The 17,888-nt window shown below is 52.9% G+C and overlaps 1 protein-coding gene across 3 annotated transcripts; it reads left to right on the forward strand.

The window, feature by feature from the left end:
* Positions 1-1,038: 1,038 nt before the first annotated feature.
* RPAP1 (RNA polymerase II associated protein 1) lies at positions 1,039-17,690 on the forward strand. Of its 3 annotated transcripts, none has more exons than XM_032623769.1 (25): positions 1,039-1,116; positions 2,121-2,374; positions 2,675-2,823; positions 3,106-3,195; positions 3,652-3,772; positions 4,382-4,603; positions 5,859-6,038; positions 7,272-7,387; positions 7,674-7,772; positions 8,876-8,977; positions 9,195-9,362; positions 9,617-9,799; positions 9,926-10,060; positions 10,157-10,327; positions 10,780-10,973; positions 11,410-11,568; positions 11,721-11,922; positions 12,350-12,459; positions 12,741-12,936; positions 13,132-13,284; positions 13,513-13,655; positions 14,243-14,999; positions 16,694-16,870; positions 17,007-17,066; positions 17,174-17,690. In XM_032623769.1, exons 2-25 carry the CDS (start codon positions 2,194-2,196, stop codon positions 17,321-17,323), a joined length of 4,218 nt encoding a protein of 1,405 aa, XP_032479660.1. In that variant the 5' UTR covers positions 1,039-1,116; positions 2,121-2,193; the 3' UTR covers positions 17,324-17,690. The 3 variants fall into 3 exon arrangements, with proteins under 3 accessions (XP_032479660.1, XP_032479661.1, XP_032479662.1); XM_032623770.1 differs by having other exon boundaries at positions 1,076-1,419; XM_032623771.1 differs by having other exon boundaries at positions 1,076-2,374; positions 10,816-10,973.
* The last annotated feature ends 198 nt before the right edge of the window (positions 17,691-17,888 follow it).

Raw genomic sequence — 17,888 nt, forward strand, 5'->3', positions numbered from 1 at the left:
GAACAGCCAGTACAATTTGGACCCCCAAGGTTGGCTAAATCCTAGTGGCTGAAATTTACTGCTGCACTTGAAACCAAGAGAACTAAAGAAGGATTCTGTAGAATACTTAGAAAGTTGTTAGAAATGCAAATTCTTGGGTCCTATTGGAGAACTACTGAATCAGAAACTCAGGTGAGGCCCAGAAATCTGGTTTAACAAGCTCTCCAGGTGTTTCTGATGCCTGCTAAAGTTTGAGAACTCCTGGACTAACACTGGCTGCCCTAAGACAGCCTTCAATCAAGCAATGATTTACTAAGGTCCTATGTTCATGGCAGTATGTTGGGTGCTAAGCATTACGGATGCAAAAAAGAAGGCCTGATGCCCCCAAGGAACTCACAGTCTATACAAGGGAACAGGGTACGTACTTATGAAAAGGTAACTGGAGACAGTTGAAAGTGGGCAGTATGTTCCCAACATGGCACACAAGTGGTGCAGATGGAAGATTCCAAGGAAAGTTCAGTGAGTAGGCCCAGTTGGCAAAAGTTTAGAGCTGATTCCAACCAGGCCTTAAAGGAAGAAAAAGACTGGGGTGGGATGGAAGGAAAAAGAGACATTGGCACGAACAAAGGCAGGATGCTCAAGAAGTGAATCACCCTGCAGGCAATGAGGCTGTTTTCTCCTCTCCTCACTATCACCATTCCTGCAGTGTTTCTTTCCTTGGGCTCACCTTTCCTTTTTCCTGGTTATCTTCTTGATCGCCCATAATCACACTGGGGAGGTCACAGTCGAGTCTATGCAGGTTTCTATGTGCTGTCCCTGAGCTTGGGAGTGTAGGATGTGGTAATCCGGGCTGGTGAGTGCGGAAGGGCGTCTGCGGAACCCTTTGCCTCTGTCACGGGTGTTGTATATGTACAGAGTGTCCGTCCAGAGTTTCCGCGCTGCGGCGGGACGCGGCAAGCGTAATACCTTCAGGCTCACGACTCCTGAACACCAAGAGGGCAAACCCCTCCCGAGAGTGGGCGGAGACAGGACCTGAAGAGGCGGGGCCGGGCTGCGGGGCGGAAGCTCAGAACTGGTGGCGGCGGAAGCCCGGCCCCAGCTGGGCAAGATGGCGGCGTCCGGGTGGTCCAAGGCCAAGTAGGTGGCTGGGCTAGCGGGACGGACTATAGGAGATCCCGGCGGAGGGCTCTGGTACAGGGTATCCAGTTCTTTGTCGGAGTCTGCCCCAGTGTCTTTGATCTGGCCAGGAGCGGCCGCGGCCTCGTCGGTGCGGAGATCCTGGGCACGGCCCTCCATCCGCGGGCAGCATAGGCTAAGACTCTGTGATTTCTCTTTGTTGACGCAGGTGGCCCAGGAGCGCCCGCGACCGTAGAGCCCTAGGGGCCCTTGTGGGGCCCGACAGAATATGTCTTGAACTGCTTTGGTGAAATTTATTCCTAAGTATTTTATTCTTTTCGATGCTATTGTAAATAGAATTGTTTTCTTAATTTCGTTTTCTGATTGTTCTTTAATAGTGTATAGAAATACAAATGATTTTTATATATTGATCTTTTATAGCCCAAGGTTTTTAATAATTTGAATACTTTTCGGCCAGGCGTGTTCCCACCAGTATGATACCGAATCACCACTCCCCGGTATGACACATTTATCCGCCTGGCTCCTAATGACATTTTCCTTAGGTCCCGTATGGTTGTTCTTGAAAGTTTTTATCATCCACAGATTGTAAACAATCTAAGGTGGCAGTAAATATTGTTGCTGGGCTATTGACATCAGGGAGAGCTAAGTAAGGAGGGAATGGCAATAAGGTATGAATGGGGAGGAATGAGTCCACCGAACCCAGGGAAAAGGAGTCTTTTCTGATGCACAAAAAAGAGAATCAGAGGGCTTCCCTGGTGGCGCAGTGGTTGAGAGTCTGCCTGCCGATGCAGGGGACACGGGTTCGTGCCCCGGTCCGGGAGGATCCCACATGCCGCGGAGCGGCTGGGCCCGTGAGCCATGGCCACTGAGCCTGTGCGTCCGGAGCCTGTGCTCCGCAACGGGAGAGGCCACAACAGTGAGAGGCCCGCGTACTGAAAAAAAAAAAAAAAAAAAAGAGAATCAGGGTTCAGTTGCAGAGGGCCCATCATCTTTACTGCTTCTAGGAGTGAATGAGAGTGAATTCCCTACACTGAAGCAGTGCTGGAATCCCACAAGGGAGGCAGCTGGAGTGTCAAGATGCTGTCGAGACCAAAGCCAGGGGAGTCCGAGGTGGACCTGCTGCGCTTCCAGAGTCAGTTTCTTGCAGCTGGTGCAGCCCCAGCAGTACAACTGGTGAAGAAAGGAAGTAGGAGTGGTGGTGATGCTAACCCGGACAGGCCTCCACTGCAGGATCATCGGGATGTGGTGATGCTGGACAGTGAGTGGCTGTGGGTATGAGGTTGAAAAGGAGAGCGGTACAACTTCAGGGTCTCTCCCTCTTCCTGATGTGGCTGGATTCCCCATCATTATTTCAGAACTGTGTAACCCCTGTTGCTGCAGCCCCATTTTACATATGAAGAAACGGAGGCTCAAAGAGGTTAAATACCTTGCCCAAGGTGACACAGCTTGAGCCAGCGCTGCACAGCAGCTGCCTTTCTTTCTTTGGCTTTCTCCTAGCCCTCAGTCTCTTCCTGGGAAGATATGAGTAACCTCACATCTGGGTTTTTTTCTTTCTCAGATCTCCCAGATTTGCCCCCAGCTTTGGTTCCTGGTCCCCCAAAGAGAGCCAGGCCCAGCCCCGGCCATCCCCTGCCTGAACATGAGGACCCTGAAGAGAGGCTGAACAGGCATGATAAGCACATCACTGCTGTCTTGACTAAGATTATTGTGCGTCTCACCTTGGTTGAGTGGGGCAAGGCATCCAAGGGCAGAAAGGATGTTGCGTGTGGGTGGTGAGCCTTACTGAGCAGAGAGTGATTCAGAAAGATGGGACTTTATCCCCGTGCAGTCAGGTTGGGGGCTGGTTTAGAATCACTATGGCTTAAGAAGCAAGATGGGTTCATGACTCCCTAGGGTGAGGTTCTAGTCATGTAGAACTGAGGCTAGGAGGATAGGGTCCAGCCTGGGGAAATCTCTGTATCTTCACTGCTTTGTACTTTGTTGCTGCAGGAACGAGATACAAGTTCAGTGGCTGTGAATCTGCCTGTGCCCTGTGGCGTTGCTTTCCCTCCTGTATTCCATCGCTCACAGGGGAGACAGGTAGGCAGCGGTGACCTCACATGGTGTTTAGGGGAGGACAGTCTTGTGAGCATCATAGTGCATATTCCCCAGGTAGATAATCTTAATAATGATAAGCAATTCCATTGTTAAAACAGCATCACACTAAGCACTTTACATGCATTACTTCATTTGATCCTTATAACAGCCATGTAATATAGGTATCATTATCTCTATTTTTCAGATAAGGAAACTGATAACTTTTGCAACACCACACATCTAATAGATAGAAGAGCCAGAAATCCAACCCAAGTCTGTCAGACTTCAAAACCTATGCTTCTATAGAGCCCTGCTTTCTCTGAGGACTAGGGTTGTGACCCTTGGAGATTAAGCAAGTCTCTTATATCTCTCTTTGTTCCAGCGACCTTGGTATAAAGAGGTTGAGAAGAGAATGGGGTAATGAGCATCGGTCACCTGGGTTTTCTTTTTGCCCCATAGGGGAAGCCAGCAACATCTGGTAAGAGAAGTATCTTTGCCCAGGAAATTGCAGCAAGGAGAGCATCTGAAGCCAAGGTCCCACCAGTTGGAGAAGTTGCATCTACCTTGCACCCACCAGAGGGTGAGCAGGGTTTGAAGAGGTTTGGGCTCAGTCTTTTTGTAATACACATTTGTAGAGTCATCTTTGGATATACATCTTCCCTGCCTCAAATCTGAAGTGCATTTGAGCCATCTAAAGAGGAGCCATCCAATATCTCCACTTACACTATTGAGTATGGGCAGCTTGGGTCCACATCTGGGTCTCAGGTGCAGGGAGAAGGCAGGGCATTACTTGACTGTAGGAGAAAGGAAGGGGATAGAAGTGTCTGGTAGAGACTGTAAAATAAAGACGTAGGCCAAGATTCTTTTAATGGTGCAAATTACTAGCAGAAGAGCTGGGGGCAGGCCCCTGGAGGCAGACGGCTGCCTAGACATCCAAGAGAAGAGTCAGAAAGTGGGATGTTTCTGAGAGAAACTTCTAAGTCCAAGGGGAAAAATGAGTAGAGAGGTCATCACCCCAACCCAGCCCCAGGATGCCCTGGAGTCTTGTGCCAAACCCAGGGGGGTCTCCACTCTGTGCCTGGGAAAACTCTGGGGCTTCCATCTGTCTCCAGAGCTAATGGGATTAGAGAAGAGGGACAGAAGGCCCAGTTGGGGTGAGGCAATGAAACTGATCGTATCCTTCTTCCAGGTGCTGCAACCTGTGAGGCACTCACACCTAGGGAGCAGGGCAGCCAGCTTCCATGGAACAGCTACAGCTTCCAGGGACCCCATCTGGTTACAGGGAAGGGGCTCAAAAGCCAGGAGGCTGAGCAGGAAGCCCAGACCATCCATGAAGAGAATGTAGCGAGACTGCAAGCCATGGCTCCGGAGGAGATCCTGCAGGAACAGCAGCGGTTACTGGCTCAGCTTGGTACGGGTACCAGCCTTTCCTGCCAAGACCGGGCTAGGAAGTTACTATCATTTATTGAGGAAGGCTCACTGTGAGTGCCAGGCAGAGGACTTTAACACATTTCATTTTATCCTCAAACTGTTCCTGTGAGGTCGGTGGTACTAACCTCATTTATGTATGAAAAGATAAAAACAAAAAAAACTGAGGCTCAAAACTAAGAAATTCTCCCTCAGGTCACACAGCCTGGTGCCACATCCTGTTAATGAACACCAATGAGATATAAACCCAGTTCTACCTGGTCTCATGGGCTGTGTTCTTAACCATTATACCATGTATACTGTACTACTGTAGTATAGTATACACTATTTTGGCTGTACTCTAGTACAACTACAGGGTACTCTATTATGTGATGCTGTGCTATACTACACCTCCCTCCTAGTTTCTGTTCACCAAAACAATAGTGCCAAGTCAATCTGTTCCAAACTATGTATCTAGCACTTATATAGAGCATACCATATATTAGTTTTGTTTTCTTTTTTTTTTTTTTGCTGCTCTGGGTCCTCATTGTTGCACACAGGCTTCCTCTAGTTGCAGCAAGTCGGGGCACCACTCTTTGTTGTGGTGCGCGGGCTTCTTATTGCAGCGGCTTCTCTTGTTGCAGAGCATGGGCTCTAGGTGCACAGGCTTCAGTAGTTGTGGCACACGGGCTCAGTAGTTGTGGCTTGTGGGCTCTAGAGCGCAGGCTCAGTAGTTGTGGCACACGGGCTTAGTTGCTCCGAGGCATGTGGGATCTTCCCAGACCAGGGCTTGAAACTGTGTCCCCTGCATTGGCAGGTAGAGTTTTAACCACTGCGCCACCAGGGAAGTCCCCATATATTAGGTTTTTAGTGAATATTTGTGCATAAATAAATAAATAAAATAGTTGAAAGTGAGAAACTATTCCCCTAAATGCCTTCTTTTTGGCCCTCGTCAACATTGATTCATTTATTCCACAGCCACTTACTTTGGGCCTCTGACCTGAGGCCAAGCACAGGGATGGGCAGACTGGCCTGGACCAGGGGACTGTGAAGAGTGGAGGAATAGGTGGGCAGGCAGGTCCCAGTGACAGATATGGGTCATCGAGGCTGCAAGAGAGCCCCGGGGCTTAGGCCAGGGCTGGGAAGTGGCTTGTCTTGGCCTTGGCGCCCACAGACAGTCAGTATTAAGCAGATTTCAGGTGTATAGAGGCTGGGGAGGATCTGCCCCCACCCATTCTCCCCTCTATGCTCTCTTCTAGATCCCAGCTTGGTTGCCTTCTTGAGATCTCACAGCCGCACCTGTGAGCAGGTAGAAGAGAAGGTCATGGAGGAGCAGAGGCCAGGAGGTCGCTCTGCTGAGGTCACTGGAGAGGAGCCCATCATGCCAACTTCTGCCATTGAGCCCAGGCAGGAAGATAAGCTGGAGCCAGGAGCCCCAGGTTTGGAGGAGGAGGGGACTTCTGGGGAATAAAAGTAGAGGAAAATATTCCTTCTCCTAGGCCTGGCAGATGGGAAGAGAGAGAATCTTCTCTGTCCTTGAACATCTAACGTTAATCTTTATTATTGGCTTGAAATCAGTCTTCATTTGCTGATGCATATATTCTTCCTGCATGTGCTTCCTGTTTTCCTGTCCTGTTACTGCTCCTTCTCCCCCTTCCCTGGTAAGAGACAGCACAATGTGATGGCTGAATGGCCCCCTCCCTCTCCAGACCATCTGCCCCCTGCCTTTGCAGTAGCTGCCCCAGCTCTGGCTCCATCCATCCCACAGTTCTTTCTGCCTCTGCTCTCAGTGTTGGGAGGATAACGGCAGGGTGGTGGGAGAGGGAGGGTCTGACGCAGGTCTTGTGAACATGCCAGACCTGAAGCAGAGAGGCCAGTGGGAGCACTCATCTTCCAGGAACTGGATGATTTTATTAGTGATTAACAAAAGAATTGAATTAGGAGAGCCGGGAACCTACTGCCCCTGGATGAACTCTAGGCCAGTTGAGCAGGTTGGATGGGGGTGGGGGGGTGGTGAGGAAGGAGGAGGATATTGCAGGTGTGTGTTTCTGTATCTTGCTCTGCTGAAGTATAGCTGCCCCCTCCTCATTGTCTCCACTCCCCTGCTCCTTTAGAAGGTCGGTACTAGAGAGTGGAGAACTGTGGTTTCCCTGCTGTATGTGGTCCTGCCTTCCTCCTCTGCTTCCTCTCTCTTCTCTTCCTTATCTCCTCCGCTTCCTCTTTCCTCTCCCAACAAACCTTTGGGGGCAGAAAGGGGCTAGAGGGCTTCCCTGGTGGCGCAGTGGTTGAGAGTCCGCCTGCCGATGCAGGGGACACGGGTTCGTGCCCCGGTCCGGGAAGATCCCACGTGACGCGGAGCGGCTGGGCCCGTGAGCCGTGGCCGCTGAGCCTGCGTGTCCGGAGCCTGTGCTCCACAACGGGAGAGGCCACAACAGTGAGAGGCCTGCGTACCGCAAAAAAAAAAAAAAAAAGGGGCTAGAGCCCAGGACGGGGTGTGTTCTGCCATATCAGGCATTCCAGCCCCTGGGCTGTGCCATTAGTCATAGCTCTAGGCAGAGGCTGCCAGACCCTTGGGCAGAGGTGGATGTGGCAGCTTCTGGATGATGGCTGGGACCCCAGTGGATCAGTGAGCTGAGCCCCTTAGGGAATACTACCTGCTTCCATCTCCCCAGCTCTGGCACTGCCCGTGACTCCCCAGAAAGAATGGCTGCACATGGACACTGTTGAGCTGGAGAAGCTCCATTGGACCCGAGACCTGCCTCCACTCCGACGGCAGCAGACTCAGGAGGTGAGGAGAGCCAGCTGGCCTACAAGGGCAAGGTGGGGTGGCAGTGAGTGGGGCTGCTGTCTTGCACCCAGAACTTAGGCTTTTCTTTTCCCCCAAGCTGGAGTAACATCTCTCCTAGTGCTCACACCCCTCTTCCTGCCTGGTCTCTAAGGCCAGAGGAGCCCCACTTCTGGTCAGAGGTAGAGTCAGGTCCTACATCCTGAGAGGCCTGGGATTACAGGTGAGGAATGGGTGTGGGGAAGTTGCTGGTGCCCCCAGCCCATAGTTCTCTTTCTGTACCCATTAGAGGATGCAGGCCCGATTCAGTCTTCAGGGAGAGCTGCTGGCCCCCAGCGTGGACCTTCCCACCCATCTGGGCCTACATCACCATGGAGAGGAGGCGGAGGTGAGGCGTGGGGTCCAGGGAGTACTGGGCAGCTCTCAGCAAGTGCTTTTAACAACCATGTGGAGAAGGACTGCTGCTCAGCTGCCTTGGCCCTTCTGTGCACCCTATTCCAGTTCACGGCCTTACTGTCTTTTCAGGTTTTTTTTTTTTAATATTTATTTATTAGTTTATTTGTTTGGCTACACTGGTCTTCCTTGTGGCATGTGGGATCTTCATTGCCACATGGGGGATCTAGTTCCCTGACCAGGGATCGAACCCGGGCCCCCTGCATTGGGAGCGCAGAGTCTTAACCATTGGACCACCAGGGAAGTCCCTATCCTTTCAGTTCTTAGGCTTGAAATCTTTCTCCTTGTTCCCTCACATTCCAGTCAGTCGCCAGAACTTGCCAGTTCTGTTTGTCACCTCCCTACAGTGCTTCCTCGATCAGAGCCTTGATCCCTCTGGTCTGTTCAGTCGCCATGTTCCACTCACTCCGTCTTGCTGTTCGCTTGCTCCCCAACGGGTCTGCTGTAGTGATTTCCCCTGGCCCAGCTCAGGCTGTCCCTTGCCTCAGAAAGTTTCCTCGCTCAGGGAATTCTCCCAGAATAAGGTCTTGGCTCCTCAGCACGACAGAACAGCCTTCCACCATCTGTCCCTGCTGACCCCACAGCTCTGCATCCCTCACTTCTGCTGCACATTCTGTTGCCTCCTCCCCACATACCCGCTGTGCTCAAGGACCTCCAGGGCTCAGTTCCTGAAGCCCACTCCAGGGAACGCCTTTCCCCTCTGCTCCATGCCAGGCCATCAGAGCTCTACCCACCCACTGAGACCACAGCACTTTTCCAGGTGCCCCTTCTCTCTGTCTCCTGTTCTCTGGTTGCAAATTAAACACCGATTACTACATTCCTCCCAAACTGCCTTATGCTATGGTTACTTGTACGCCAGTCTTATTTTCTTTACCAGTTTGAGGGTCCACGGAGAGCAGAGGCAAGAGACATCACTTACTTTTCTTTGTCTTCACCGTGGCATCTGACTCAGTGCATGGCAGATAGGGGTTGCCACGTATTTGTTGGTGGGTGCTGCCCTGTGTCTTGGCTCCTTCTGACTTCTTGTCCCTGTTCCAGAGAGCAGGGTACTCCCTTCAGGAGCTGTTCCACCTGACGCGCAGCCAGGTGTCCCAGCAGAGAGCACTAGCGCTGCATGTGTTGGCCCAGGTCATCGGCAGGGTGAGTGGACTGTTGGCCTCATCCTGCCCGCCCCCCTCCCCTTAGACTTTCCCACCTCCTGCCTGTTTCACTCTGACTCACTGGCCCATACACCAGCTGTGTGTGGGTCACACTGAGAACAGGATAAACCCAGGGTCCTAGCTGGACAAGTAAAGGGTTTAGGACAGAGACTGTAACTTCAGCGTATTCAGCAAGGTTTTATCCTCCTGCCCTCAAGGCCCAGGCTGGCGAGTTCGGGGACCGGCTAGTGGGCAGTGTCTTGTGCCTCCTTTTGGATGCTGGTTTCCTCTTCCTGCTGCGCTTCTCTCTGGATGACAGAGTGGATGGGGTCATCGCAGCTGCTGTCCGGGCTCTTCGGGCTCTGCTGGTGGCTCCTGGAGATGAGGTACAACAGGCATAGGAATGAGGCTTCAAGGCATTAGGGTCCCTACGCCTTCTGCTGGGGCTGCCCTCGTTGATGAGGCTTTGCCAGGCAGAGCACAGAATGGGGTGGCTGTGTCACTACCTTCTAAAGGCCCCAAAGCCTAGGAGCCTTGCCTCTCTGTCCTTTGTGCGTGGCTTTTGCCCTCTACTTCTGGACCCGCTTTCTGGCCTGATGCCTTCTTCCTCTTCCCACCTTCACACTCTTTCCTCTGGCAGGAGCTCCTCGATAGCACCTTCTCTTGGTACCATGGAGCTTTGGTGTTCCCTCTGATGCCCAGCCAGGAGGACAAGGAGGACGAGGATGAGGATGAAGAGCCCCCAGCAGAAAAGGCAAAAAAGAAGAGCCCGGAGGAAGGAAACCGGCCTCCACCTGACCTGGCCCGACATGATGTCATCAAGGTAAAAGTGCTGGGGCAGCTGCACTTGTCCCATGACCTCCGGGGCCAGCACATGTTGGGCAGGAGGGGTCATCAAGGCCTAGGGTCCAGTTGCATTTGGTAGTGGGTTTGTGTCTCTGATCCTCAGGGGCTCCTGGCCACCAACCTGCTGCCTCGGCTACGCTACTTGCTGGAGGTGACCTGCCCAGGACCTTCTGCGGTCCTTGACATCCTGGCTGTGCTCATCCGCGTGGCCCGGCATTCCCTGGAGTCAGCCACAAGGGTGAGAAAGAGGAGGCAGGGACTGGGCAAAGAGCCTAGCTAGGCCTGGTCTTGACCCTCAGCCTCCTTACCTCCTTTTTCGTCCTGGCCTGCACAGGTCCTGGAGTGCCCTCGGCTGATAGAGACTGTGATTCAAGAGTTCCTGCCCACCAGCTGGTCCCCTATGGGGGTGAGGCCTACCCTCAGTCTACACAGAGTGCCCTGTGCTCCTGCCATGAAACTTCTTCGTGTCCTGGCCTCGGCTGGTAGGAATATTGCTGCCCGGCTGGTAAGCAGAACACAGGGCAAGGGATGGCGGCTTGAGACAGGGCTGGGCTGGGGGCTAAGCATAGCCCTTGCACTCTGGGTGGCCCAGTCATGCCATCTTTCTCTTCGTATCTGTTCCAGTTGCCTAGAAATGGAACAGAAACCCCCAGGCAGGAACCTAGTCACCTGGAGCCTAGTGTATCCTGTAGGCCTGCTCTGCTCTCATGGGAAGGGAAGGTTCCCTGTTCCCTGGACCCAGGCCAGAAGGGCCACATACAAATAGGCATAGCCAAGGTGCCCAGCAAGTGCTTGCTAAAAAGAAGGATGGAAGGAGAGAGGAAGGGAGGGATGGATGAGATAGTTTCACCCTAGCCCAGAACCATGACCCTCTGGCACCAGAGGGGCCTCAACAGGGATGAGTTGAGCCAGTCTCTGTAGTGAGAGAACCTGAGGCCTGGAACTTTGGGCTCCCAGCTGATCCTGATCCCCAGACTCTCTGCCCAACCCCAGCTGAGTGGCTTTGATCTCCGGAGTCGCCTGTGCCGCTTTATAGCTGAGGCTCCCCAGGATCTGGCCTTGCCCCCAGAGGAAGCCGAGACACTGAGCACTGAGGCCTTCCGTCTGTGGGCCGTGGCAGCCTCCTACGGCCAGGGCGGTGACCTTTACAGGTGAGGAGAGACAAGGGTAGGCTCCCTCACAGACCCCTCCAGCTCTGCACTCTGGCCTTGATCAAGGTTCAAGCTCGGAGGGAGGCTGAGTATGAGAAAGAGGTGATTCTGGGAGAAAGGAAGAAAATTTGGGAGTCAGGACTAGCCGGGGGAGAGTGGAACAAAGCTGGGTTAACCACATTCTGTGCACCCCAGCTTGGTATCTTGGTGAAATCAGATTTAAATTCCCTCTTGTGGTGGAAGCCTTGAGGGGCTACCTCCTTCCCTTCAGCCCCCAGCCTTCCTTCTTGAAACCTTCCCAGAGTCCGCAGCCCTGGGCCTCCCTCCTGCTCCTCCTCAGCCAGACTGCAGATGCCCGGGGCCGGGCCTTGCTTTGTGTCTTCTGTTTCCATCTCCCTTCTCACACTGAAGGGCGGTCCTTCTCCCCACTCACCAGGGAGCTGTACCCTGTGCTGATTCGAGCCCTGCAGGCTGTGCCGAAGGAGCTCAGCAGCCCCTCTCCTCAGCCCCTGGCTCTGCAGAGGGCAGCCTCACTGCTCACCGTCCTCACCCAGCTGACCCTAGCTGCCGGTAGCACCACCCCTGAGCCCAGAAGGTAGGCTCTAGCCCTGAGTCGCTGGCGGTGACATCCTGTCGGGAGCTCTGGGACCGGTGGGAGTGCTCCTCCACAGGGAGAGGGCGGCCAGAGCTTCGAGGGGAGTCCAGGCAGCCAGATCCTCACAGTGGCCCCTTGTGGCTCTCCTGTAGTGACTCTGCTGAGGCCAGTGTGTCGTCCACTCCTTCCTCAATCACTTGGACGCAGGTGTCTGGGCTCCAGCCTCTCGTGGAGCCTTGTCTAAGACAGACCTTGAAGTTGCTGCCCACACCTGAGACGTGGAGTGCCCTTGGCCCAGTGCCCACTGCCTGCCTGCTCTTCCTGGACGCTTACTACCAGGCCTGGAGCCAGCAGGTGAGTGTTGCCTGCCTGACTTCCACGCTGCCCTGGGTGCCCTGCCTTCATCTTAGCATTCCACCCTCGTTCTCCCTCTGTCTCCACCTCTCCATACCTGCCTCCCCATTTCCACCTTTTCCCTCCTACCTTTCTTCCTCTTTCCACCTCCATGTCCAGTGGAGCTTCCAAGGAGTCGTGTTGGTAGGGACCGTAGAACCGCAAACAGCAGCTTGGCCTCCCTGGAGCCTTTATGCTCTCTCAAGACCCTAGACAGTGGGTGCCAGGGAAACCTCAGGGTCTCCTCTGCCTCTAGAAGGGGCAGAAGGCAGAAGCCTCTAAACACTGACTCTTGGCCACTCGGAATCATGGGCTTGGCCTGGGTACATGGGGTCCAGGAGAATGGGGGTCCTGGACCATCAGCTCAGTGAGTGTCTTGGTCTTCCAGCCAGGCTTGTGCCCAGGGGATTGGCTTCAGGACATGGAGCGCCTGTCGGAGGAGCTGCTGCTGCCCCTGCTGAGCCAGCCTGCTCTGGGCAGACTGTGGGATTCGCTGGGGTGTGTACTGTGTGCGGTTGTGGAGCCGGGGGTGGGGCGGGGAGGCGGCAGTTTCGCTCCTTGTGGGTTCCTACGCCTGGCTCCCTGGTCCATCCCAGGTGGAACCCCCCAGCCTGAGGGAAACCTGAATCCCTAGCAGGCAGCGACTGGGGGCTCCAGGGAACGTGGGCACTGTCTGCACGGCCACGTTTCCGCTAGCCTTGGTCGCAGACCAAGCAGCTGTTTCCAGCCCGGCACATATCAGGCCAGAGCCCCCCTCAGTGTCTCCATTCTGCTTCCAGGTGCTGCTCCCCTCTCTGCAACCCACAGTCCTGTGCTCCGGCCCCTGAAGCTCTTCCCAGCCTCGTGTCACTGGGCTGTGCAGGAGGCCACCCTCCTCTTAGTCTGGCTGGCTCAGCCTCCCCCTTCCCATTCCTCACGGCCCTCCTCTCTCTTTTCAACACCCTGGGCTGGATCCACAAGGGACTGTGTGGCCAGGTGAGCGCTGGGCGCCTGGTTAGGGGGGCAGGGGACCAAGATGGCAGGAGTCAGAAAGGGGAAGGGCGCCCCTTGGGGAAGAGAGGCCTCTTCTGCCAGCACCCATTTCTCTGAGTTTAGCTGGGGAAGGGGCAGCTAGGGAGCCCTAGAGGGCATCAAAGTCACCTTGTGAATCTGAAGCTTGCTTTTCCTCAGCTGGCTGCCGTATTGGCTGCCCCAGGACTGCAGAACTACTTCCTCCAGTGTGTGGCTCCTGTGGCTGCTCCACACCTCACACCCTTCTCCGCGTGGGCCCTGCGCCATGAGTACCACCTGCAGCACCTGGCACTCGCCCTGGCCCAGAGAGCGGTGGGTGCCCCCAACCCCCATCCCTCTGTCCACCGCCCCCCCCCATTATCCCCATCCTGCTTCTCTGGAGCTTGTGCTGCTTCTGGCAAGCCGTGCAGTTCTACTTGCCTGCAGACATGCCCAGGCCCTGTGCCCATCAGCATATATTCTCTTCCTCACTTCTCTTTGCTTTGTCCCCCCTCACCGCCTCTGCCTACTCCTCCCCCTTCCCCCCTTTTCTGTCCACAGGCAACACTCCAGCCAGTGTCAGCCACCAGTGCTGCCCTCTATCACGGCATGGCCTTGGCCCTGCTGAGCCGGCTGCTGCCCGGAAGCGAGCACCTCGCCCATGAGCTACTGCTGAGCTGTGTGTTCCGGCTGGAGTTCCTCCCGTAAGTCCAGGGTTGGTGGCATCAACTGAGCCCTTTGAGAGGCTGCTGTGGTGGTTGACAGAGCAGCCCTGAATTTGGGGCCAGGAGACCTGGGTTTCTTTCTCCTTCTTCCATGGATTACGCTTAACCTGTCTGAGTTTCTATTTCCTCATTAGTAAAGTGAGGATGAGGATAATATGCTAGAGTATTATTATGAGACTTCTGTGACTGTATGGCTGAAAAATGGTTCTAAACTAGCTGTACACTTATAATAGCTAAGTGTTACCCAGTGCTTACTCCTTGTCCGGTACTCCTTTAACCGTTTGTCTCTATTTTAATTGTTTTACCTGTACCATGAGAGTGTATTATTATCATTATTATCCCCACTTTACTCTGAGGAAACTGAGGCACAGAGAAGTTCTGTAAACTTGCACCTAGGTAACTGGCTCTAGTGCCCATCCTCTTAACTGCTATACACACTACATGGAAGGTTATTAGGGGAACAGGGAGGAGCGGGATTGGACCTAGGAGCCTCTGGGAAACCCTGGAGAGCTGGCATGGCCTTGTGGGTTCTAGCCCTCATTTTTGGCTTTTGGGTTCTGTTACAGGGAAAGAGCATCAGGGGGTCCGGAGGCAGCCGACTTCTCTGACCGGCTGTCCTTAGGGAGCGGCGGGGACCTTGGGTGTGGGCGAGGGACTCTACTAGCTCAGGCCTGCCAGGACCTCCCCAGCATCCGCAGCTGCTACCTGACCCACTGCTCACTGGCCCGAGACAGCCTGCTAGCCTCTCAAGCCTTGCACCGAGGGGAGCTCCAGCGAGTCCCAGCCCTGCTGCTCCCTGTGGCTAAGGAGCCTCTGCTGCCCACTGACTGGCCTTTCCTGCCATTGATTCAACTCTACCACCGGGCCTCAGACAGCCCCTCGGGGCTTCCTCCTGCTGACACTGTGGGCACAGCCATGCGCGCCCTGCAGTGGGTGCTAGTCCTGGAGAGCTGGCGCCCCCAGGCCCTCCGGGCTGTGCCTCCTGCTGCCCGCCTGGCACGGCTCATGTGTGTGTTCTTGGTGGACAGTGAATTGTTCCGGGAGACCCCAATACAACGTCTGGTGGCAGCCCTCCTGGCCCGGCTCTGCCAGCCTGAAGTCCTACCAAACCTCAACCTGGATTGCCCACTTCCTGGCCTGACGTCTTTCCCGGATCTCTATGCCAACTTCCTGGAGCATTTTGAGGCTGTGTCTTTTGGGGACCACCTCTTTGGGGCCCTGGTTCTCTTCCCCCTGCAGCGTCGGTTCAGCGTCACCTTGCGCCTTGCCCTCTTTGGGGAACACGTGGGAGCCTTGCGAGCTCTGGGCCTGCCTCTGACCCAGGTACTTTCTCAGCCCAGCAGGGCCCACCATGGGCATCCTGTCCTGGGCCTTGCAGGCAGTCCTGAGCCGCGGGAGCCTTGGTGGACCTCAGGTTCCTTATCTTACCTCTTGGAGGCTTTGAGGAGATTAAGAGAATACATGAAAAGGGTTTACTGTGGTGTCTGGCATACAGTAGGTGTTCGTTATTATTAAAAAGGCACGGCTCCTTGCTTATGAGGTGCTACAGTCTAGATAAGAGATGTACTAAAACCAACATAGTTCTCAGTATTCAGATTCTAGGTGTTAAGTCAGGATTCAGAGAAGGGAAAGATCAAAGTGGGCTTCCCACAAGGAGAAGCCTTTGTGGAAGAAGTGGGGATTGATCTGGACATGGAAAATTGGGTAGAATTTGGATTGTTAAGGAGAAAGATAGAATGTACCTAGTGGAACAGCATAAGCAAAAGCTCAGAGGCAGGAAGGAATATGACAGGATGGGAAGAGGAAGGAGTCTATGACAGATACCAGCTTGGGAACTTGTTGGAAACAAAGCTAATAAAGTCTTAGAGGGCCTCAGATACCAGGTTAAGGAGTTAAACTTGTAAGCTGTAAAGAGTTACTAATTTTTTTTAAGATTTGTTTTTTTATTTTCATTATAACTTATTTTGGTAAGCTTGAAATACAAACATTTTAATATACATATGTAAGATATAAATGTATATTTTGTATAAAAAACTAAAAAGATAATATAGTTTTAAGAATTAAAAAGAACATTACAGGGAATTCCCTGGGGGTCCAGTGGTTAGGACTCCATGCTCTCACTGCCAAGGGCCCGGGTTCAGTCCCTGGTCAGGGAACTAAGATCCCACATGCCGCGTGGTGTGGCCAGAAAAAGAATAGATTAAGGGAAAAAAAGAACTTTACAGTTATCCATAATCCCACTGCCCAGTAGTAATTATTTTGATTTACCTTTTTTCAGTCTTTTTTTTTTTTGGCTGCACCTCGCAGCATGTGGGATCTTAGTTCCCTGACCAGAGATCAAACCCGTGCCCACTGAATTGGGAGTGCAAGTCCTAACCACTGGATCACCAGGGAAGTCCCTGTGCATATATATTTTTATAAAATTAGGATCACTGCATAATGTTTTCTTCATTGAATGTTAGGTAGTAAGCATTTCTCACATCATTAAATAATCTAAGAAATCAACGTTTTTATTATTATATCATAATCCATCGTGCAAGTGCGTCCCAGTTTATTTTATCAGAACCCCTTAGTGGGCATGAAAGTTGTTCTGACTTTTTGCTATTTTAAGTAACACCGTGATAAACACCATTGGACATAAACTCCTAATCATTTCTGCGTAGAATTAAGAATAATTTTTTTAGAAACAGAATTACTATTCCAAAGAACATTAACTTTTGAAAGGTTTGCTAATAGAATTGAGCAGCTGAACATGACATTTTGAAAGTTTTAAGTAGATTAAGCAAGTAGTAGTTGCAGTAGAAATTCACAGCTCCTTCTCAGTTTCCCAGTTTCCGCTGCTTTTGAGCTCTTTAGTCTTTAACCTTGATCCTTGTGATACAGAGGGATGGATGTCTGTCTAGGACCGGATCTCTGCCCTCGTGATTTGTTTCATGTGACCATCAACCATCCACCCTGTTGTCCAGTGATACACATTCCACCCTGACCCTCAGCTTGTCTCATTTCCCCTGTCACAGTTGCCTGTGTCCCTGGAGAGCTACACAGCGCCTCCTGAAGACAACCTGGCCCTCCTTCAGCTTTACTTCCGGGCTCTGGTTACTGGTGCGCTCCAATCACACTGGTGCCCTGTGCTCTATGCTGTGGCTGTGGCTCATGTCAACAGCTTCATCTTCTGCCAGGACCCAAAGAGCTTGGTAAGTTACATCCCCATCTCCAGAGGGAGGGAAGGAACCTGCAGTTGAACTGAGCCAGCTGGGGAGGAGGTGAGGTCCAGGCCAGGCGAGTGATAGGCCTGTGGCCTGGTGCCACCACTCCCTCTTCTGCCTCTAGGATGAGGTAAAGGCTGCCCGCAGGAGCATGTTGCAGAAAACTTGGCTGCTGGCAGATGAGGTAGGGCGGGGCACATCTTGGAAGGTGGGAGAATGGAGGGTCTTGGGGAACAGAGATCTCAACAGGATCTCACTACCCACTTCATAAAGTTTCTTCCTTCTCTGCAGGGTCTTCGGCAGCACCTTCTCCACTATAAGCTTCCTAATTCTGCCCTTCCAGAGGGTTTTGAGCTGTATCCCCAGTTGCCCCCTCTGCGTCAGCAGTACCTCCAGAAACTGATCTCAGGGGTGCTCCAAAATGGGGTTTCAGAGACCTAGTATAGCTGCTGCAGAGGAAGAGATGGATACATTCTCCTGGGGCTCACCAACAGATACCTGGCCAGAGAGAAGGGCTTTGTGTCCTAAGAGTGTGCAGGAAACAATAGAGCAGAAGGCTTGCCTTCCTAGGAGCAAGCTCTTTGAGCTTTTTTGGAGATTGGTGAGCCTACCCTTATGTCCTGATATCTGGAGCTCAGGATCTGGGGCTTCTGAGGGTCTGTGCTGGGAGTGAGGGGTGACTTAGCTATATACCCCTTCTTGGGGACAAGACCTACTAACTACACCTCTTCCTCTCTCCACTTCAGGCCAGGGTATATGAATACTGGAGCCGAGCATTGAAATAAAGAATTTTTTTATCTTCTGGGAATTTGATTTGGACTGATTTCAGATGTACTAGTTCAGGATTGGTATCGAGGAATGGGTTATCTCTGGGGGAATCAGGGCCACTGTGAGAGACATGGGGGAGGAATCATGAATGGGAGGTGAAAACTGAGTCCACATCTGGGACAACAAAAATGTGGGTCCCAGTTCTGGAGTGAAGCCAGGCCAGGGCGGTGCTCTTGGG

Source organism: Phocoena sinus, chromosome 2 (genome assembly GCF_008692025.1).
Source record: "Phocoena sinus isolate mPhoSin1 chromosome 2, mPhoSin1.pri, whole genome shotgun sequence".
NCBI lineage: Eukaryota > Metazoa > Chordata > Mammalia > Artiodactyla > Phocoenidae > Phocoena > Phocoena sinus.